This window comes from Pinus tabuliformis, chromosome 8 (genome assembly GCF_031772625.1).
Source record: "Pinus tabuliformis cultivar Carrire ecotype Pingquan chromosome 8, CPIR1, whole genome shotgun sequence".
NCBI classification, from domain to species: Eukaryota; Viridiplantae; Streptophyta; class Pinopsida; order Pinales; family Pinaceae; genus Pinus; species Pinus tabuliformis.
In genome coordinates, this window is record NC_142294.1 from 768,420,938 (window position 1) to 768,444,829 (window position 23,892).

Consider the following 23,892-nt stretch of genomic DNA (forward strand, 5'->3'; position numbering starts at 1 on the left):
GAATGCTTTCGTTTGCCTGAAACTAACTGAACTTTAACTTAACTTCCAAGTAAATTCCAACAGTCTGTGAAACGAAGAAAAACAGCGACTTCTTTTAAGAACTGACGAAAAAGGAATCTGTGAGATAGAGATTTATTCAACAGATGTTCCATCAAAAGGTTGCCTTCTCTATAAATAGACAAACATCATTTCTTTGGTTATCGCCTTGTTCTCCACACAACTGGAATGCATCAGTCTGGTCTCTGCACTTTGTTTTGCATTTGTATGCAAAACCTCCATCACAGCTACAACAGCCCAACAGCTTAGAACTAGAAAAAGGATAGAAGCTGGATCTTCCTCTGGTTGATACTTGCAATTTAAGGCATTCATATTTCCCCACCATTTTACAACACTTAGGGCTAAAGAAAACAGCTATCTAAATAGAAAGTAATTCACTATCAACTCCAGCTTTAAACAGAACGACTGAAATTTATGTTTGGTAATCTGGTTTAAAGAAATTCGTTAACAGATAAGACAATGCTGTACTCTTATTTCCCCGCCATTTTACTCCACTTAGGGTTAAAGAAAACAGCTATCTAAATAGAAAGTAATTCACTATCAACTCCAGCTTTAAACAGAACAACTGAAATTTATGTTTGGTAATCTGGTTTGAAGAAATTCCTTAACAGATGAGACAATGCTGTACTCTCTTCCTCTGGTTGATAATTGCAATTTAAGGCATTCATATTTCCCCGCCATTTTACTCCACTTAGGGCTAAAGAAAACAGCTATCTAAATAGAAAGTAATTCACTATCAACTCCAGCTTTAAACAGAACAACTGAAATTTATGTTTGGTAATCTGCTTTAAAGAAATTCTTTAACAGCTGAGACAATGCTGTACTCTGTTCCTTGAAAAACTAGTAATGCATTAGAGCCTGCATACTATCCAAAAAGAATCCTACACTCAGGGAAACAGCAGAAAATCAGAGTGATGTGTATTCAAGGTGCCCTGCAAACAATTTCTGCATATTTTTTTAAGATAATGTAAAAAGCACTATTTACTCGGCAAATAAATTGCAAAATCCACCCCCAATACAGGCTTCAGAAATTCAATATCTACAAACCAGGACATTAATATACAAGAGGCTTCTCAGCAAATAATGACAGCCTTCTCACTCTCGTATTAAACAACTTACTAAAACCCTACCTAGTAGCATATATTTTTGTCTGGTTGTAAATCATGAAATGATATTTTCCTTAAAAGATATGTCTGCCACCTTCCCACCAACCTCGCTCTGTGATTACTCATGTACAGAAAACAATTTACCCATATCCCATGTTTCTGCCTGGATATTGATTAGCGGGAACCGATCCAGATGACTGTCTCTTCAATTCTTTTGCAAACAACATGTCCAGTACTGCTCCTTCATTTCCCATTGCACCTATATGCCGGCGTCCCTCTACTGGAACATTAACATCTGGAGAAGCACCAAATATTGGTCGTAATTGATTATGGGGAGTTCCAACAGAAGTGTGGCTGGGTTGTAAATGAAATGGTGGACTCTGCATGGAATGCATAGAAATTTCGGGCATAAAAGGACCAGGAACATGTGGATAATTGGAAGGGAGGCCACGAGGACCATGTGCCAGTTGTTCAGGAACGAAAGGAAAGTTGTTCATTGAAGGAATCCCTCTCTGTGGTACTGGAACAGGCTGAATTAAGTGATTTGGTGGAAAACCATGAGGCCTCAATGAGTGATAAACAGACTGGTTCATGGGAGGCCCACCATGGAGTGGGTATAACATTTGCCCAGATGGTTCCTGAGGGAATGGTCTTCCATGCAAATGATCTGACCAGATGTCAGACCCAGGATGCTGTGCATCCAGGGAGTTGCCATGATCAAACAACTTCAATTGTCGGTTTTGTGGGGTTTGTTGATGATTCATCTGTTGATTGGGTATGGCACTGATACCTCCCAAATTTAAGTCATAAGGCCCAGGACCATGGGGATACGAGAAGAATGGAGGAGGTGGCCGACCTTGTGGCCCAGCGAGAGAATGTGAGTTGAAAGGAAGATCTGTTGGCCCCAGTAACTGCTGCTGTGATGAATGAGATGTTTGCTGAGGCAACAAGCCAAGTAACTGCTGGATTCCACTGCTGTTAGGCAGGTTCGTTGGCTCAACACCACCTGACTGATATGTCGTATTGGCAAATGGAGGATATGAAGTTCCAACCATTCCATTAATAGAGGTTCTAGATTCTGAAGGGCGTGCATCAGCAGCTCGATAGTGCTGAATGGCTGCATCAAGCATGTTTGTGTTATGATCTTCATATCTACTCTTTTCATCTTTGAAAGCCATAGGTTTTTGACCAATTTCTGGCATTGATCTTGGAGAATCCAAGCCAATAAATTTATCAGGCATTTGTGATCCAGTTAAACGTGTTGTAAAAAATTCATCAAAAACAGGTAATGGAGCAGAGTTTCCATTGCTTGGTGATCTTCTAAGAAAAGATGACCTCCCGTCATTGGCTAATTTACCACCAATGGAGTCACTCTGCCCAGTGAATGAACGACCAATGGCTATGTTTCCTGCATCAAACATATTTTTCTTGCTTCCAGAGTCAAAACCACCTCTAACACTTGAATTGCCCTCCTTTTCCAAGACACTTCCATAATCAGAAATCAAACTACCAGAATATTCTCCATTGTCCATGGCATTTGACATGGGTTTTGCCACTGTCCCTAATAGAGCAAAATTTCCAATACCGATGCCTTTTGTATTTTCAAACTGGGAATTACCAATGCTGTTCTGCATCTCAATGTTTAGATTAGGTGAGTTGGACCACAGATCATGATCAGGTCCATATGTATTGCCATCTAAAGACAACTGTTGTGACTGTAATCCTACTCTTTTACCATCCTTCATGTTCATTTTCATAGATGGTGGACAAACATCATGTTTATCAATACCTGTCTCAAATTCTGCATTTGGAAGCGACTTTTGCGGGTTCAGAGGCACTGTGAATGATGATTCCATTCCATTACCTTCTAGAGATACATCATTGGAAAATGTTTTTCCTGAAACAAGTGGTTTTACTGAAACTGGGGCATCTGCAGAACGCAACTCTTTCATGAATGCTTTTCCAAATAGAAATTCCAGTGTCTGAGCTCCTCCCATTTTCTCTGGATATCCAACCTTCTCAGCATTACCAGTATCCTCATGTTGTTCTGCTCCCATATGAGCAACGTAATTTTCCTTGTGATCTGGATTCATAGATGACTTCTGATCTCCTTTCTGCAGCAACGATAAGAGATGCTGAGATGCATGGTCATCCATCTGTAACTTCTGCCCATTGGCTAATATATTTCCATCTGAATCTGCACGACTTTCATCAGAATGAATTTGCAATTTGGAAACACTTTCACTGGCTTCAGCAATAATGGACTGTTCCAGGTCTTCACAAGTAAGGACCATCCCTGACAACCGAGATGAAGGATATTGATGATCTTTCTTATTTAAGGAATCAGCAACATCAGTATTGAATTGCAAGTCCAAGGAATCTTCTTTCTGATTTCCAGGGACATGGAATCTACCAATTTCATCACGAACATTTGGTTTTACAGTAGCTGTCATAACCTTCTCAACATCTTCCAAGGATGGCCCAGCAGGCATTGGGAGCACCCTGCCTGGGTTCCGAAGAGGAAAAATAGAGCTCAATGGACTATTTGGCACATCATGTACTGATGTTCTCTCTTCAGAGAGAGTAGTTGGAAGCACAGCCTTTTCACTCTTTGATAATAGGGATAATATATCTGAAGCATCTCGAATGGATATATCATCACTGGGTTTCTCCTCTGAGGACCAACAAAAGTAGTTTAGTGCACAATAAAATACATTAAACAAGTATCAACAAGAGCAATTATATAGACATCAATGTATGTTTCAATCTTTCATAGTTGCTTCTGATGAAATTCCAGTATTAATACAAAGCCAAAATACAAGCCTGCCTGACTAACTGCATACCTTCTGTATGAAACCAGCGAGCAAACTTGGAACTTTTAGGGGCCCTTGTGCTGTCGCCATTGATTAATTCAGACTGCTTTTACAAAGCAAGCAAAAAACCCTCAAACAAGGAACCACAACTGAAATTGCATGTGCATGGTACAATGTCTAATTGCATCTGACTGAACAAAAAACCTTTTAATGCAAATGAAGCATTTTCATACAAAGTCCTCTCTCAGTTCGTTCTTTTCTGAACACAGATTAACCTAAATTTAAATCGTCCTGTTACAATAAATAATACTATCATAGAGTTTATAAATTACCGTCTATGATCACACTCAATGTACGGGTTCACAAACTAAATCAACTTATTATTATATTTTATAACAACATGATATAGAGTTGATAAATTACCCTTGGTGCTCCTACTCAACATATATTATTACAAAAATAAATTTGACAATTATACTCCTTTTTGTAAGAACGTGGAAATATCTAATTGAAATTTTTTAAATAAACACATTAACGCATTTCTCAGATTAATGAAACAATAAACCATCCATCTTTTCCAAATGAATGGCAAGGTTATTTTCAGTTGGACTTTTCAGTTGGACTGCTGACAAGGATGCATATATGAAATTTATTATTGTCTATAATATTAATTAGGAATTATGTACTCCCATATCAATATATGAATAACTATGTATCAAACATATAACTCCAAGATGATATATTGCAATAATAATGTCTAAAACCAATATTTCAACTCCCCAGTATCTCAAATTAAATTTAAATATTATTAATTTATCATGCAAAACCCATAGGTCCATTCACATCACGGAAAACTAGGCTTATCAAACCAACACGCATGACCCTAATCTTGTATAAACATGTTTTCATCTCTAATGACTGAACACCCTACTAAATGAAATAATGAACTTTTCTTACCATGCCATGATAAAATAGATTATAGAATACATGTTCCTAGCAACAAGTCTGGACCATACAAATAAGCTTCTGGGTGACAGGTTAGTTATCAGCAACATAAAAGTACTCAGGCTATGCATTAGTACTTGGGCAACAAAATAATCAAGGATAAAGAAAAGAGTGTTCAGACAACCAGGCAGCTAATGGTCAAGCAAACTTTACAAAGATGAAAGAGAAGGCAGTTTCTGGGCAACCGAGATTGCTGCAGCAAGTATAAGTGGCCAATTGAGATTTCTATTTAAATAACACGTGCCAAGAAGTATGAGGCCATGAGCTAAAGAAAGATAGTAAAGCTTTCATGACCTTTTCGACATCAAAAACACATAGTATTCAAAACTGGAACCGGCAACTGGACCGGTTCACCTAATTAACCAGGTTTCAAACCAGGACTGGTTAGATCTCAATGAACCATGAAATAATTAATTTTAATAAAAAAAAATAAGATTTAAACCATGATTCCAAACCAATAGAGACAAAATAAGCAAAGTTTGTTCATCTATATACCATGTAAAGGTGAATATATCAAAATGGCACCGAGTGCAATATATATCAGCAACAAAATACATAATCAATAAGGCTCTAAATGGCCTCTAGAGTCCAAAAAACAATGCTACAAGCTTTGGGGCCACTTGCAAGTCTACATATTAGTGATCAACATTATCACTTCTCATCATAATCAAACTCGGTTGAGTCTCGACTCTCAAACTTTTCAATTGCTTGAGCCACAAACTTCTCGGTTGAGTGACTTGAGCCTCAAACTTTTGAAGGTATTCTGCCCTAATATGTCCTATTACTTCATTTGGTGTTGTACATGGCTTTACATGGCCTCCTATCCCAACCATAGTTCAGATTGTAGAGATGTGTCGCAAGACATGGCTCCCAATGGACTTCCTCCAGCTTGATACAAAGTGTCAACCCTAAACCGAAGAGTAAAAGCATCTTTAAAATTTCTTTTCCAAACACGTACCTTTCCATCGATGAATGCCACCTTGAATTCTTTGTCCTCCATGGCTGAAATGCACACCAAGTTCTTCTTGAGATCAGGTACATATAGTACTTCTTATAAATGAATAGTGTTACCTTGATTCAAGTGAAGGGTAACATTCCCTACTCCCTTCAAGGGATAGATGGCATCGTCTCAAAGGATGATCTCCAAGTTTGTCTCATTTTCTATCAGATTAGAGAGGGCTTCCTTCTATCCGGTGAAGTGCCTTGAGGCACCATTTGAATTAGCCATCTGAATTAGCCAATTTCCCTAAGTGTTCGGAGGAGAGGCAGTGGAGAGGGCCGATATAAGATAGTACACTTTTTGCTTATTGTTAACAACATTTGATTCTTCATACCTGGAGTTCCTTGATTTCTTTGGAAGGTTGACCATTTCCTTGATGTCTCGCATTCCTTTTTCCTTTGCCATTGGACCTGCCATTCCTTTGATCGTTTGTTGTTGAAGTTGCCCCTGGAATGATTGTGATCATCTTTTCCAAACACATACCTTTTCATCGATGAATGCCACTTTGAATCCTTTGTCCTCCATGGCTGAAATGGACACCAAGTTCTTCTTGAGATCAAGTACATATAGTACTTCTTATAAATGAACAGTGTTACCTTGATTCAAGTGAAGGGTAACATTCCCTACTCCCTTCAAGGGATAGGTGGCATCGTCTCCAAGGATGATCTCCAAGCTTGTCTCCTTTTCTATCAGATTAATGAGGGCTTCCTTCTATTCGGTGAAGTGCTTTGAGGCACCATTTGAATCAGCCAATTTCCCAAAGTGTCTGGAGGAGAGGTAGTGGAGAGGGCCGATATAAGATAGTACTCTTTTTGCTTATTGTTAACAACATTTGATTCTTCATACCTGGAGTTCCTTGATTTCTTGGAGGTCTCGCATTCCGTTTTCCTTTGCCATTAGCCCTGCCATTCCTTTGATCGTTGTTGTTGAAGTTGCCCCTGGAATGATTGTGATCATCATCATGTGATGTGTCCCTTCTATTTGAACACTCCCTTCGATAGTGACCAAACTTATTGCAAACAAAGCACCTACCCTTCCTTCCTCCCTTGGATCCAGGCTTTCCATGGAAATGACCTTTAGACCCTGCATTATTTCTCCTTTTGGCATGAGCAGAGAATGCATTGGGGTTGCTTCTATTAGAAGGCATTTCTTGCTCCACCATTCTTGTTTCTTCTTGAATGCATCTCGAATCAATTCTTCAAACCCTGGAATTCGATCATTGTTGAGCACTGTGGTTCTAAATACATACCACTCATGTGGGAGTCCTCCAAGGGTGGTGAGAGTAAGTTCCCTGTCAAGAATGACTTCTCCAATCGGGAGTATAGATCATTCTTGATCTCAGTAATCGTCAAGAAATAGGATTGAATATCCTCGTCCTTGCCCTTCTTAATATCTTTCAACTTATTTTTGAGAAACAGAATTTGATTAGCATTAATAACCTTGAACATGCCGACCAATCTGTCGTAGATCTCCTTGGAGGTCTTCAATTCGGAGATGTAGGCCACCAGATGTTTGTCAATGGAATCCATGATAATCTTCTTTGCTTTGACTTCAGCCCTAATGTACTTGATCTTCGCAGCAGCCGGTGCATTTGAAGGAGGTTCAGGGATTTTACCCTGCACATAGTCCGTCACTTATTTTTCTTCCAAGGTCAAATCAAGGGACATCTTCCATCCATGATAGTCAGATTTATCATGGAGCTTGTCTTTGGCCGAGAAGTAGAATGAGGAACCCATTGAACCTTTTGTCATTGTCCAATTGTCTTTGGTGATTGCTCTTTCACTCTTGCTTGGGCTTTGTCTTCACCACAGCTCTGATACCATGTTAATTTTAAGCAACAATGATATGTTCTATGCTTTAGAGCAATTTTACTTCAATTTCTTTATTAGCCCAGTATCAATATTCAAATTAGCAATCACATCAACATAATAGTAAAATGTAGATAGAACATAAACATAAACAGTAAAAAACAAGCCAAGACAAGAGTACACAAGATGTCGCACCAAGCAAGGACAAACATTAATGTGTCGAAACCCTTGAACAAATCTTCTTTTAGTCTTCAATAGTTCAGCAGAGAGAGATAGTACAATTTACAAATCTGATCATTTATAACAACATCAAAAGAGCTTCAATCAACTTCAACCTCCAAACAACAAGATAAAACAGCCCTCAAAACAGTGAAATCCAGCCCAGTCAAAGTCTGGTCAAACAACCCACCTACGGTTAGCCCTAGCTACAGTCAATGTTGGTCAACGCTTGGTCAAAATGTCCAAAAATTCGGTCTCCTAAAATTTCGGCCTCCTGAAATTTGGCTCTTCTGAAATTTCGCTCTCCTAAAATTTTGGCCTCCTGAAATTTCGGTCTCCTAAAATTTCAGCCCCCTGAAATTTGGCTCTTCTGAAATTTCGCTCTCCTGAAATTTCGGCCCCCTGAAATTTTGAACGTGTGGAGAGAGAGAGGCCCAAAAATCCATATCCCGTTAATGAGTAGAGAGAGAGAGAAGTGTGAAGATGAGTGTGTCCAAATGAGGCTAAGTCACCTTCTATTTATATGCAACGTCGAGGATGAATAAACGTGACTGTTGGGCTTCTGAGCCTACATAAGTTTTGTTGGCCGACCTTAACAATTTGACCATAATCAAAATAAATTCATACTTTATTTGTACATGTCAAAATCGAATGAACTTTAGATCAATCATGGGAGAGAGGAATCCAAGAAAAATATCAGCTATCATAAATAAGATGACCCATGTGGAGTTTGGTCCTAATTGCCAATTTTAACACAGTGGGACACATCTGCACACTTTTTTGAATTCTTCTGGAAAAAATTTGAGTTTTTGGCCCCCAAGTGTTCACCACATTGGGACATATTATGACAATGTCAAATATGCATGGGGCTTCTGTCCTGGCACACTTTTTGAATTTTTGTGAAATTTTTGGACTTTTTTTGAGTCCTTAATGTTTGATGCATTGGAACACATGATGACAGACTATAGAGAAGCATGGAACATGTCCAGGCACAGGACACATGTCACATGTATGTCCAACATTCTGTCATTTCAAGGCCTCCATATCCATGGACACATGACACACAGGGCAAGGAGGATGTGCCATGCTTCAAATGGAGGAGAGATCCCAACATACTACAAAGCAAAGAAACAGTTGGATAACCTAAAGATTTCATGCAAGGATAACATCCTAGAATGAAATTCCCTGAGACCATGAATCAGTTTTGCCAAATACTACAATGTGCAAGGAATCACTGTTGGAAATGGAAGAAATTAAGAAGAATGTACAAGAACTTGTGGGATAAGGCACCATCAAGCAAGTGAATCTCCATGTAATTCAGCTATGGTAATGCCTGCTCTTTCATTTGTATTTTATCATCTTTCTCCATTGCCCCTTGCTCAAATTAAGGGGGGGTGTTGAAATGATGGTAGTAGTCACGTATGGTTACTTGAAATCACAGCAAAGCGCCCGCATTGTTGTATTATATTTTATCATCTTTCTCCATTGCCCCTTGCTCAAATTAAGGGGGGGTGTTGAAATGATGGTAGTAGTCACGTATGGTTACTTGAAATCACAGCAAAGCGCCCGCATTGTTGTATTATTAGCTTATGGCTTGATAATTTACCTAGTCAACATTATTTTATATTATTCTGGGTGGCTACATCAATCACACATCAATGTAAAAGAGCTTGTAGGATAAGGCACCATCAAGTAAAGTGAATCTCCATGCAATTTAGCTATGGTAATGCTTGCTCTTTCATTTTAACTTTATCATCTTTCTCCATTGCCTCTTGCTCAAATTAAGAGGGGTGTTGAAATGATGGTAATCTTCACTTATGGTTACTTGAAATCGCAACAAAGTGCCCACATTGTTGTATTATTAGCTTATGGCTTGATAATTGACCTAGTCAACATTATTTTATACTATTCTGGGTGGGTACATCAATCACACATCAAGACACATTTATTAACACATTGGGAAACACCTGCACTCATTTTTAAATTCTTCTGGAAAAATTTTGAAGTTTTTGGGTCCAGAGTGTTCAACACATTAGAACACATGATGACAATGTCAGATATGCATGGGGAATCTTTTGTGAAATTTTTGGTCTTTTTTGGAGTCCTGAATGTCTGATGCATTGGAACACATGATGACAAACCATAGAGAAGAATGGGACATTTGTCCCAACAAAAGACACATGTCACGTGTGCCGAACATTCTGCCGTCGCAAGTCCTCCGACGACACATGGGCTAGGAGTATGTGTCATGCTTCCTAGCCCAAGACAAACCAAACAAAAGAAATGTAGGAGAGATCCCAACAAAATGCATAGCAAAGAAATTGTTGGATAACTTAAAGATTTAATACAAACTTACAAAGACAACTTCCTAGAATGAAATTCCTTGAAACCTTAAGAAGTGATTCAATGTTGCGAACATCGCGATCTGGATTAAATCGGTGAGGGGAAAAATCGGTAAAAATTGGGAAAAATCAGCAAATGCAAAAATATTCATTTTTTTCAATTTTTAACATCTAAAGCATCTACAACATACATAAAATAAACGCATTGACACATAAATATGATAAAAGAACTAATATATAAGATGTGTAATATCATTTCTAATGCTACATCACACAACAGTGAATCATGTCATGAATGGTAAGTCTTGAGTCCCAACTCAACCTCAAAATATCAACAAAAAATATAATAATCTATCTCATATCATGAGTCATAATGCCATATACAATGAAATGAACCAAATAACTAATACTATTGATTTCCCCTGCCCCTCTTGCGAGAAAATGCAATAGCTTTCCCTTGAGATGTAGATGTTGATGGAGTTGGCAGTGGACTCTGTTGTGCTCTAGAAGTTGAAGAACTAGGAGCTACAGGAGGTAGACCACGTCTTCTATTGGTGGCAGGGGTAGCTTGGGTAGGTGGTGTCACCTCCTCCTCCTCCCCCTCTACCCCCTCCACTACCTCCTGCTCTAACCAATCAACAGAAGACTCCATGAGAGGCCTCTCAACCTCAACCCTCCATGCAGCAGTGGTGTCAATCCCATCCAATGAGATGGTCTCCATATCAGATGTCCTCTCAAGTTGCCTCACCCACAATCGAAGATTGTAGTAGATGTAGACCATGTCATTAAGTCGTTGGAACTCCAACCTGTACAAAGGTCATAAAATAACAATTATAAAAAAAATTATGTAATGAATTCAAAAGATTAATTGGAAATTTTGAATATTTTAAGTTTTAACATGTTGCACTTCTTAGTGTGCATTTTTTCAAATACACTCCAATTGCGCTCACATCCTGAGGAGCTACATGTTTGGCCAAGGATTCGTATGGCAACCTTTCGCAGATGGGGTAATCTGCCACCATAGCTTCTCCACCATGCATCTACAACTAAGTTGCCGGAAACAGCTTCCTGAAAACCCAAAACGCCATTTTCCGTTTTGGATCCGTATGCACAGTCAAAACGGCAAAAAAACGCCCGAAAAACATATTGGGTGCCATTTTTGTGTTCGGAAACTTCCCATTTTTTTCAGCCGTTTCTCAAGCGTTTTTACAAAAAAAACCCTCCCGTTTTTTAAAAAAATACGTTTACCTGCAATAGTGATACATTTTGGAATAAATCAAAATGTTTTTTTCGCTGCACACCTTGCCCACCAAGAACGATGAACACATTACTTCAGATCTTAAGTCTTTAACACATTACAACTTACAAGTTACGGTTTACGGTTTACGATTTATCATTTTACCCTAACCTAAACGACAAGTCACAACTACGAGTACTGTCACCGCTGCTGAGAGGTTCAAACTTCACTGTCCACTGACTCACTGAGAGGTTCATTGTCCAGACTCCAGTGCCATCACTGCGGAGAGATATAGCTGCACAGTCCAACGTTCTGATTCCTGAACCGTTGAACGTCATCGGCATCGTTGGTCCTGGTATATACTAAACACTAAACAGTGGTGGTGTTATCATTTTGTTTAAACTTTATTCATGCTAACTGCAACCTGTTACTTTTCCCAACTTTAATAATTTTGGATTCTAAACACATATTGCCTCATCCTGTGATGTCCTCCTTGTTGCTATGCCCTGATAGAATTTTCCTATTACCTACGGGTTGAATTGTGCTTTAACTTTTAGACTTTAGTAGTTGCTATAGTTCTTGTTAACCATGATATGGCTTGTGAATACTACCTACAGCATGGTTGCTTTGTTTCTGTTAACTATTAGAGGGCTTGTGACTTTGAGTTTGAGCTTTAAGCTCAGGTTTTTTCTCTGAATCTGGTGCAACCTATGATCTCATTATTTTATTGATTGTCCAACCTCTTACCCACCAGTTCCAAGATAAGGACCCAAGCCAAATCAAGCTACCTCCCTCTCGGCCTCTGCTACACCGGTGCTAGTCTGCTTAGTCAGAGAGGCAATCTCCTCCTTTTGCTCGCTCTCTTTTGTTTGTGCATTGAGGTCCTATCTAGAGATTGGGTCTGCTGCCAGGCTCAACAACTCCTCATCATTCAGATTTGCCAATGCATTTTCCACGACAGCCTCTTCCCCGGTAGCAAGGTTTGCAACTGTTTCTGAACTTGCAGTAGTCTTTTCAGAACGCTGGAACAGCAGACTTATAGACTTCGTGACACTTGTATACTTAGAGACTTCTCGTCATCTGACTCACAGCATCATGTTCAGAGAGGCCATCATCAAATCAAAATGAAAAACCGACACATTATTAGTGTACACTCGAATGATTGTTGTGTTATAATGTATCTAATCATGTTTGATGTCTTAAATCAACTTGAAATCAACGTGCACACATTGTTGACAGAGATAATTGGACATCTTGTCTTTCAACATGATTCACCTCCTTAGGTTCTAAAAGTCCCAATTGATCAGATAAGCATCCTTACATACCTTCACGTATTCAAGTGCTCTCTCAGCCTGGTTGGTGCCACCAATGTGATTGGGATCTTTCCTTATCAAACTCTAAATCCGGCCATGACAGCAAAATGTTTAATACAGATTTCACTCATTTTTGTAGTTATTGGAATAATAACTAATAACGATGGAACAGAGTAAAGAGAAAGGCATATAAATAAATGATGAGATAATTTTATTAACATCCAGAAATGACCAAATAAATTTTTTTAAATACATATTTGGTATTTGTCAATTTTCTTTTTTCAGTTTCATTTGCATCATCATCATTCATGGCAGCTTCATGTTCATCCATTCATGAGGCAGAGGAAGTGGCACATGAAATTGAATCAAACCATAAAATTGATCCAAAGTCACCACTTTGGAAATATGTAACTATTGTTGGGAAGATCCAAGGAGGTGGATCATTGGCATGGGTTTGCAGTGAGTGTAAAAAGGAGTATAAGGGGTCATACACACAGGTTAAAGCACATTTTCTTGCGTTAAGAAACAATGGGGTTCGAATATGCAGTGGCCCACCTAAAGAGAATGGGACAGATGAAAATTGTTTAAGGAAGGTAAAAATTACAAAATATCAGAGAGAACAAGACGAGGCGGATGCTAAAGCAAATGAGGCAAATCCTGCCTCCCATTTAAAACACCCAACAAGGTTGGGAGCATCTTCATCAAAGCCTCCACTTCATTCTCATGGAATTGTTGGTTCAAAGCAGTCAAATTTAGGACCGCTTGAGAAGAGTTTTAATAATGATGCTCGAGAGATAGCAGATGCAGCGATAGCCCAATGCATTTATGCAAATGGCCTTCCCTTTAACCTTGTGCGATCTCCTTACTGGGCAAAGATGGTAAAAAGTTTGAATGAAGCCCCAAGAGGGTACAAGAGCCCTGGATATGAGAAGATATACACCACATTGTTGAGTGCTCAAAAGTTAGATTTGGAGGCTAAATTAGCCCCCATTCGTGATTCATGGCTCATTTCAGGGGTGTCCATCATTTATGATGGATGGAAAGATCAAAGAAATAGAACTTTGATCAATGTGATTGCTCAGAGCCCACATGGGGCAATGTTTTTGAAGGCAGTGGATTGTGAGGGGCAGATGAAAGATTCTCAATTCACTGCTAACATCTTGATTGAAGCAATTGAATTGGTGGGGCCTGAAAATGTTGTCCAGGTAATAACTGACAATGCAACAATGTGTAGAGCAACAGGCTTAATTATTGAAGGCAAATATCAACACATCTTTTGGATCCCCTGTGCTGTACATTCATTGAACCTCATGTTGAGCAAGTTGGGGAAGCAAATTGAGTGGATTCGAATTATTTTTGAAGAGGCAAAAGAAATTCAAGCGTTTATCACAAACCACCACATGTCCCAAGGCATCTACAGGGAATTTGCTAAGTTGGAGCTCCTTAAGGTACCTATACTTTAAGGTTTATTAAATATTTCATAAATTCTAATTTCTGACTCTAAATTCAAATATCTAAATTGGATTCTCAAATGTCATGATCCATGAATCATGATATGTTATTCAATCAAATTATGATTTTTAATTTGTTGAAATTTGAAACATTGGCAATTTGACACCTGCAGTTTGCCGAGACTCGATTTGCTTCTCACATCATAGTCTTAACAAGGCTCATGTAGGTGAAAGATGCATTACAATCAATGGTATGCAGTTCTCTTTGGCATCAATGGAGGCAATCCCAATCTGATAGAGCACAAGCAATGAAATGGTTGGTTGTTGATGATGAATGGTGGGATAGGGTGGAATACCTCTTGGCATTTACTAAGCCAATTGTGGATTTGCTCCGTATGTTTGACACAGATATGCCTAATCTGAGAGAGGTGTATGAGGGCATTGATTCCATGATAGAGAAGATAAGGTTGGTTATAAATGCCAAAGAGAATGACCCGAATGAAATCTTTTACAGAGAAGTAAAAGATATATTGACCAAAAGGTGGAACAAGATGACCACCCCATTGCACCTTTTAGCCTATGTAGTGAATCCAAAATATTATGCTGCAAAGTTGCTACGTGATCCAGAAAGAAGCGCACCAAACAAAGACCCAAAAGTCGCAAAAAGATTTTAAAATGTTTTTAGAAAGCTTTTTGTAGATCATGAAATTGGGCTTCGGATTCGTTCACAGTTTTCTCATTTTGTGGGATCAGAGAGTTGGGGTTGTGATATTGAATGTATGCGGGACAAGAGCAGATTAAGTCTAATTGAGTGGTGGAACTTCTATGGTGGGGCACTTCCACATATCCAAAAATAGGCCATCAAGATCTTGTCACAGGTTGCTAGTTCCTCTTCAGCAGAAAAGCACTGGAGTACATACGGAGGCAAAACAGATTGAGCTCTAAGAAGGCTGAGGAACTAGTGTATGTTCATTCAAACCTTCACCTTTTGTCGCACAAGAGAGATGAATACAAATTTGGGCCCACCAAATTATGGGACGTGGAACTAGAGTTGCCTAATTTGGATATGACATTGAATGCCATGTCTCATATCAATTTGTTTGATTCAGAGTCACCAATAGGTGGATCTTCAAGTGGACATGGCAGCAATGTTCCCAATGCCACTTCTAGAGAGGATGTGGAAGTGGAACATTATAGTGGCATGAATGAAGACATATTTGATGATATGTAAATGTAATTTATGATGGTGTTTTAACTTTTAACTTTTAAACTTTTGAACAACCATATGAATTATGAGTAATGATAGTAGACTGCCAGTCATAGTTCATTTTGTACTTTGTACTATGTAGTAATTAGTATGCATTATTAATTTTGGTAATGATGGTGTCCGTGTAACTTGTCATGTTGATAACTTGATGTTTGAAATTTGAAACAAAAACTTGATGATATGTTGAAACTTGAAACTTGAATCATGAATGTTATAATAATCGTTAATGATGATGACAATGTTGAATGTTTATGGCATATGTTGAATTGATGATGATGAATCATGATAGATCATAGATGATAATCTAGATTCTGAAATATGAATGGTAATATGAAATTTTTATTTTTAAAATATATATATATATATATATATATTATGTGTCATTTCCTGTCGTATCGTATCCAGATTTTTTGACAATTTGCTGTATCCATTTCAAACCCCATACCCGTATCTGTTCCCGTATCTGTTTCCTGGTAACTTAGATCTACAACAAAATTACAAATAAGATAAACATAAGAAAAAAATGTAATTTGAAAGTTAAAGCAAAAAATGAAGTTATGAACTTGAGGAGACAATGAAATTTGAAACAAACTAAAAAATACATGGCATTTTAGTCTTCCTATCAACCACAACCATGTCAAAGCTAAATGTGCCACCTGCCATCCTGTATATCTCCATTTCTTCGGAGATTTCTACACGTTCTGCTGGAGATGGCACCATGCTCTGAACACAGGTGAAGAATCCATCCATGACCTCAACATCAAATAAGAACCCATAGGGGTAAGCAAATGTGGGGTTCAAGTAGATCCCTGCAGCATGAATGGGACGATGGAGTGTGTTGTTTCATCGTTCATCAATCACTTCCCATAAGAGGAGTTGTTTCTGAAACCCCTCATCTCCCTTATCATCAACCCCCCTTGTCATATGATGCCTACACAACTTGCAAGACAAGTTTGATCTGTCAAACCCTCCATTAGGTTCACCAAATTCCCACAGAGGGTCCAATTTCCTTGGCATGTTTGTAACTTGGTTGAACTCTTGAGTTTTAATGTAAGATGAAGTTTAAAGTTGAACCTAGGGCACAAGAAGAATTGCAAATTAAAAAATAAAAATAAAATTTACATAAAACACATTGAATTTTTGACAACAACAACAAAAAAACCTCAACCCAATAGAACAATAATAGAAAAAAATGCACATTCAAACCCAAACAAAAATGATGCAAAAAAATAGAGCACAAGAAGAAATTAAACTAATAAATCTAACAATCAAGTTTTTGCATTTTTGACCAAAATGAACCCTCTCCACTCTATGCAACAAAAATGAAAAGAAAAATAACACAATCAAATCCACTCAAAAATCATTGATAATCAATGGGTTATAAAAAACCAAGCAAAAACAAGAAAAAAACCAAAAAAATGGCCAAATTTAGTACCCATACCTCAAAACCAGACTTTGCTGAAGAAATTTGTTCCAAACTCGAATTTGTCTTGCTTGGGATGCTAAAATCTTTCATTTTTCTCCTCCTCTGCCCTTATAGTCGACTTCCTCTTCTCCTCAACTCTCAAACAAGCCCGTTTTTTGAAAAAAAATGACAAACAAAAACCAAAAAATCACTTTAAAACCCACTATTCGAAGCACCCACGATTTTTTTGTGTTGGATCGCAATTTTTTGGCGTTTTTTTGACAATATACAAAAACAAAAACAAAAAAATCACCGAAAACAACTACGATTAAATCGATCGAGCAAAAAAATCGCGATTTTTTCAAAAATTCACAATGTTCGCAACACTAGATTCAACTACAATGCATGAACCAATTTTGCCACATACTACAGTGTGCAAGGAATCACTATTGGAAATTGAAGAAATTAAGCAGAATGTACAAGAGCTTGTGGGATAAGGCACCGTCAAGAAAAGTGAATCTCCATGCAATTCAGCTATGGTAATGCCTACTCTTCCACTTGTACTTTATCATCTTTCTCCATTGCCCCTTTGCTCAAATTAAGAGGGTGTTGAAATGATGGTAATCTTCACTTATGGTTACTTCAAATCATTTTATATTATCTTGGGTGGCTAAGGCCGACCTAGGCATTTATGTGGGCCCCATAAGCCCCTTATGTTGGAGGGCACCCCACGTCATAAATTGTGTATAAATACATAACTTCTAAGTTATTGTATTACCATCTTGTATTTTACTAGTGACTGATTCTCTTGCCTAAGGGCACATCGTACACCATATCTTTTGTTCTCTTGTTCATGAGTTCATTTCTCTTTATGTGATATTTTTGTTCAAGCCTTATGCTATATTAGGGTTCGTTAAAGTGTTCATCACATATTCACAATCTCTTTATCATTTCAACAACTTACATTAAGAAGCTTTACCTCTCCTAAAAAAGATGGTGCAGGAATTATTGTACTCAAGGTTAAGGGCAGGTGTGTGCAAGGAATGAGTACTTGAAAAGCATGGCAAGACTGCTTTCCCAACCAATAAGCACAAATCTAGAGGGGTTCTAGATCTAGAACATTCAGATGTGTGTGGACATGTCATCAACTTCATTAACAAGTAACATTTATTATGTTTCTTTCATTGATGGTTCAGCAAGAAAAACCTAGATTTATTTTATGAAGACCAAGGATGAGGTCTTTAGCAAGGTCCAAGAGTTCAACCCTCTTGTGATGAACCAAATAGGTAAGAAGATCAAGACACCAATATCTCACATGAAGCCTCCAAGTAGTTTGAATCCCTTCACAAAGAAGCAAAGATCAAGAACGAATTGACAATACCTTACAACCCATAGAAAATGGGATAGTTGAAAGAAAGAACAAGTCCATTGTTGAGACAACTAACACCATGGTGCTTGATTTAGATCTACCTATGTTCCAATGGGCAAAAGTTTGTACAGTTATCTACATCCTCACAGGGTACTAAAAGGCAAGACAATGGAAGCTTTCACTGGTAAGAAACCCCAAGGATCACACTTTCATGTTTCTCAATGTCATATTTATATTCATATTCCTTGGGAGAAAAGAACTAAGCTTGAACCCTCGCATTTAAAGGGTGTGTTTGTGGGTTACAGTAAGTACTCCAAGTCTTATATAGTTTACATTCCCCCAGCAAAAGATCGTAATGAGCTGAGACAAGTGAAGTTTGATGAGGATGCATGGTCCTCAAGGTCCTCCAACAGAGGCTGATTAGAGAGAAACAAATGCCCCAAATGTTGATTCGCAAAAATCACAAATTTCTGAATCAGATCAGCAAGGTTCCAAAAGTAGAATGGATATTTCAGACTTCTGTACCTTCACATTCAGCCAAGAAGCTTTGGTGGTTTACCCAAGCATTGCAGGAAGCAAAGGAGCAAATTGATGCTCCTAAAACTTCTTTTTGGATCAGTTATCCTCCTAAGAATTTTCCTAATTATGTTGCATGATACCTTCCATTATTAAAAAAGAGCCTTCCAAATACAAGGGAAGAGTAGGTGAAAATGCATGACAAGTGGCTATGGTGGAGTATAGCTCCATCATGACAAATGAAGTGTGGGAGATTGTGTTGCGACAAAAAGGGAAGTCAATCATTGATTCCAGGTGACTTCACAAGGTGAAGCATGCAACTGATCGCAATGTTGAGACGTACAAGGCTCTGTTCATAGAGAGAGAATTTTCCCAAAAATAGGGTGCCGACTATGTGTAGGGCTTTGCTGTGGTGGCCAGGTATACCTCCATCAGCTCTATCATGTCCTCAACATTAATTTTTGTCTCTATATCAAATGGATTTTAAGAGTGCATTTTGAATTGCATTGTTTAACGAGGAAGCTTATATAATCAGCCTAGAGGTTTTGAGGCCCATTTATGAGCTAAATCAAGCACCACATGCCTATAACTCAAGGATTAAAGAGCACATGTTAGACTTAAGCTTCCCCAAAACTGCTGCAAATCCCAATTTTTATTATTTATTTGATAGATTTAATCTACTTGTTTTGTCTTGTATCCAGATGACCTGATAGTTGATTCTTAGAAGTTAGTAATCTAAGAAGCTCATAGCATGGTGCAAGACACAGAGTTGACATGCTAGTTTGACATGGACAACGATCCTATGCACTTCTTCCTATGTCTAGAGGTTTGGCAGAATCTAAATGAGATCTTCCTCAAACTGGGTAAAAGTACGCAGCCGAGGTCCAAAAGGGATTTCAGATAACAGCTTGTGAGCCCATGGTTCTGATACCAAATATGAAGTCATCAATATATTCACATTCATATTTGGTAGATCCATTGATGTACAGGCAGTTGACAAGTTCCCTTATGTATCCAATGAATACCTATCTATTATTTGTTTTGTAATAAACACTTTAGGCCAATTAATCGCAGAGCCACAACAAACTCACTGAGTTGCTAGAAAACATGTGGTATGATACACAAGGGCTTTATACATCATGGTGTGAAGTAAGTTGGAGATCTCGAGTCAATGTTGCATGATTTTGTGGAATCTGACTAGTCTAAAGATGCAAGTAGAAAGAAAAGTACTTCAAGACTTTGCTTCCATTTGGATTCAAATATGATATCTTGGTTTAGCAATAAGTAGGGAACAGTGGCACTTGGTTTCATAGAGGCAAACTACATAGAAACCAGCTCTGCTAGTTGTGAAGCTATTTGGCTTGGCGAGTTGAATGTAGTGTTGACCAATTAGAGGTTAGAAACTACTTTGGTATACTTCAACAACCAAAGTTGTATTAAACTCCCAGAATGCAGTGTTTCACAATTGCTCCAGGAACATAAACATCTGGTACAATTTCCTTGGGGACAGAGTTCAGAAGGGTGCAACAAATCTAGAGTATATTCCCCTGTATTTGTAAGTTGCAGGCATTTTGACTAAGCCCCTAGGCAAAAGGGAAGTTTGAGATGCCCGAGGAGAGACTATGTTCAGTGGAGAACACTTTCCTCACAAAGAGGAGTGTTGAAGATTTTACCTATTGCTCAACTAGTGACCCTCCTATTGATAGTACAACAGAGAAGGCAACAAAGATCACATAGACATGGCAACTTAAACCATTCCTTACAACAATGATGAACTAGTTGAATGAAGGCATGGGAGGCATCGATAGACTGTTGTTTGGAAAAGAGAACAGATCTCTAGTTAGTTACAGCACCCATACATGAGAAGGTTCTAATTTAAGTAGAGCGCACAGATTTCAAGGAAAGGAAGCATGCTTGCATGCCCCCATACATCTAATTGAAGCTTGGCACTTGTCCACTTTTGGCCAAATAAGAGTGGACCAGCAATAAGACCATCTAACAAAGCATTCTTCTTCTTTCTTGCAGAGGAGAATTGAACATTCTAGCCTTTTAGAACATATCGATCCTCTTTAGAGTATCCCTGCCTAATCCTGACTAGTCCTGCTCCTTAACTTAGGCCTCTTTGTGATAGTATGTGATAGATCATAAATGTGATCAGACAAACAATTGCACTGAACACTCCCAAATGTGAAATAGATTAATCAGAATGTGGTGCAAAAGAATCACAAATACCTTCAATATTATCAGGAGTGGATGATGCAATTGCAGTTGAAACCCTATAGTACATATCATATAAGTTGCTGAAATCTATATGCTTTGGCCTTTTTAGACATGCCCTTTCACCTTAAATCAACAATTAGCTTATAAATTTTATATCAATCAATTATGAAATGGAGCAATCATTTGTGAGGACGAACATAATCTTTCAAATTTGAGGTCAAATATATAAACTGAACTCCAACATCAAAAGCAAAAACCAACAGTACGGTTATCAAACATAGCTTTTATTTGAAAGGCAAAAGGGCAAGAAACATATTGATGCCCGATTCACAATTGTTAATAAGCTTTCTTAACCAATTTAATCTTCTATCATTATAAAACAAACATATCTCTTGCTTAAAATCCCTTTCCCTTTTGAACTTTGACGGATGTTGAAAAATTCAACAATACTAACCTCATTTGGAATGGAAACATCTTGTTTATCAAAATCAGCAGAGGCCTTCCCAAACAGCCTATCCAGAATACGCTCTGGTGTTTCTTTGCTGGCATTGCTTCTTGCCTCATCTTCTCTGGCTCTCTTTGAATCTAGAATATTATCAAGTCCTGGACTCCAACCATCATGTTCACTTTCTGGTAGGCTGACAGTTCTATCAGCTTTCATTAAGTTAGGAGCTGCATCTAGGCTGTCAGTGGCTTGATAACAATCAACATTGCCTGACACCTGCAGCTGACCCCTGTCATCTTCAGCAACTGCTGACAAACCAAAAGTCTCCTGAGCTGACACCTGTGGTTCCTGCTTACTGGTAATCATGGCTGATTTGTTTAGCTGCCCCTCTTTCATTTGGTTTCCTTTACCATCCAAAGGGGTATTGCTTTTCGTAGCATCACTGAAAACTTTGACCATTTCATTATCAACAACCTGGGAAAAAATTATACAAGGTTAAAATTAAACACCATTCGAGCAATGTAATATCTACAGAAACAGATGATGGTTCAAAGCAACAAATCTTGTCCACATGTATAGAGCAATAAGAAACAATCTAACAATATTACAATGTTTTCAAAATAATCTTTTGAAGGGGGGAATCAAGTATTAGCAGAAAATCACATAAGGTACCTCTGATGCAACTTCTTTATTGGCAGCTTGAACAGTGATGCTTTTTTCAAGCAAAATTTTGGAAAATCCTGGAGGTACCAGAGGTCTTGGTGCTGCAGGCATTGAAACTACAGGCAAAGTAGTTTTGGCAGATGCAGCAGATCTCGACTGATCTGGTAAAGGGAGAATAGCTGAGTGATCTTCAAATTTCTCCCCATCATCCAGAAGAAACTGTTCATCATACTTCATATTAGAAGTATTTCCCGATTGACTTGCATGATGTTCAACTTGCTTCAAGGCATTAAGTTTCTGTTTCTCCTGAAGCACCTTTTGTTGTTCCTTCCTCAACAGCTCGAAAGAATCTTAGAAAAATAAATGAAAAATAATTAGCAAACTGCAGAATAGTCAAACTTTCATCAACATCAGACAAGTGCACAGAAACAAATACAAAATGTTGAGCATGGAAATAATTTAAAATATAAATCTACAATTCGCTTGCAAAGCTCAAAGTAATCAGAACATTTGCACTGAGAATGGAAGCTACACTAAACCTATTCTAGGTTTGTGATTTCTCATAAATCAGAAAAATTGTAGCACACCTCTTCGTCTTCTCTCCTGTTCAATTTTATCTTGATTGGATATCTCATCAGTACCAAAAGTTTCATCATTATAGAAGTCTGTTATTTCTGATCGTGAATGACTACCAACCTGGAAAAAAGCAAAAAAGTTATAGATAAACTTGCCTTCTTCAAAGAACTATACATGGTACAGCTAAAACTGACTAGAGATACAAACCTTGGATGAATGAAGCGACTGATATGCATCATTTGCATGATTGGTTCGACCAGAATGATGTCGATCATGTCCCCGATTATTTGGGATGATGGCTCCTCCTGTTGACCTTGACGATCTTGGACCAGCCCCGCTTCCTAAAAGGCCATCATGTTCAGAAGGCATTCCATGTCGGGTGATACGGTCACTGCCATGAAGCCGCCTTCCAGATTCTGCATCACAGATTCAAAACTCCAGAATGAAAAGTCATGACTTGATATGCTGCATCTAATAGCATTGCTGCTGTCTTGTCAGACATTGTCAAGTGTTCTAGAAATACCATTGTAAAATGAAATAAACAGATGTGTGTGTGTATTTAATAAAGAATTCTATAACTTTTTGGGTTTCGAGAATAACCAATTTTGGAAAACATAGATGTTTACCTCAGCAAAAGGACACTGGAAGAAGTTGCCTGGCAGAATGATATATAAAATACAAACAAAGATCTTGCACGTCATGGCCTTTACTAGCACTACACTCGTCAAAAAACCACTTTGGACATTCATTTTTTGAACAAACAAACACCATAACCATCACTGTGTTATTTTCATTCCACGGTGGCCTTCCTTTATAAGTTTGAGTTAATGACCAAGTCTCCGCAACCCTAATCACTCATTGAGAACAATGATTGAGATTAAATGCCAATATCACTAGTAATCAGCAATGGAGATTTATCTAAATCACTATTGTAACTAAATTACACTTTATTAGACTTTTTCATAACTTAAAATCTAAGTCACCGGATTTGTCCTAAACCCCCTACGAATCCCGAATCCAGCGAATCCGACACGATTCGGTCCGGATTCATGTCCAAATCATATGACACGTCGTGTCCTT

General features: G+C 38.2%; 1 protein-coding gene across 2 annotated transcripts in view; it reads right to left on the minus strand.

Moving 5' to 3' along the window:
• Positions 1-974: 974 nt before the first annotated feature.
• The window catches only part of LOC149237848 (chorismate synthase), a 41,804-nt gene continuing 18,886 nt past the window's right edge, over positions 975-23,892 (minus strand). The window contains exons 6-11 of one of the 2 annotated variants that reach the window (XM_089372823.1): positions 23,020-23,228; positions 22,824-22,932; positions 22,246-22,586; positions 21,583-22,047; positions 4,007-4,082; positions 975-3,837 (exon numbers count right to left, since the gene is read on the minus strand). In XM_089372823.1, the coding sequence (XP_089228949.1) occupies positions 1,304-3,837; positions 4,007-4,082; positions 21,583-22,047; positions 22,246-22,586; positions 22,824-22,932; positions 23,020-23,228 (3,734 nt within the window). In that variant the 3' untranslated portion in view covers positions 975-1,303. The remainder of the gene's footprint in view (positions 3,838-4,006; positions 4,083-21,582; positions 22,048-22,245; positions 22,587-22,823; positions 22,933-23,019; positions 23,229-23,892) is intronic. The other variant, XM_089372824.1, reaches the window with a different exon arrangement.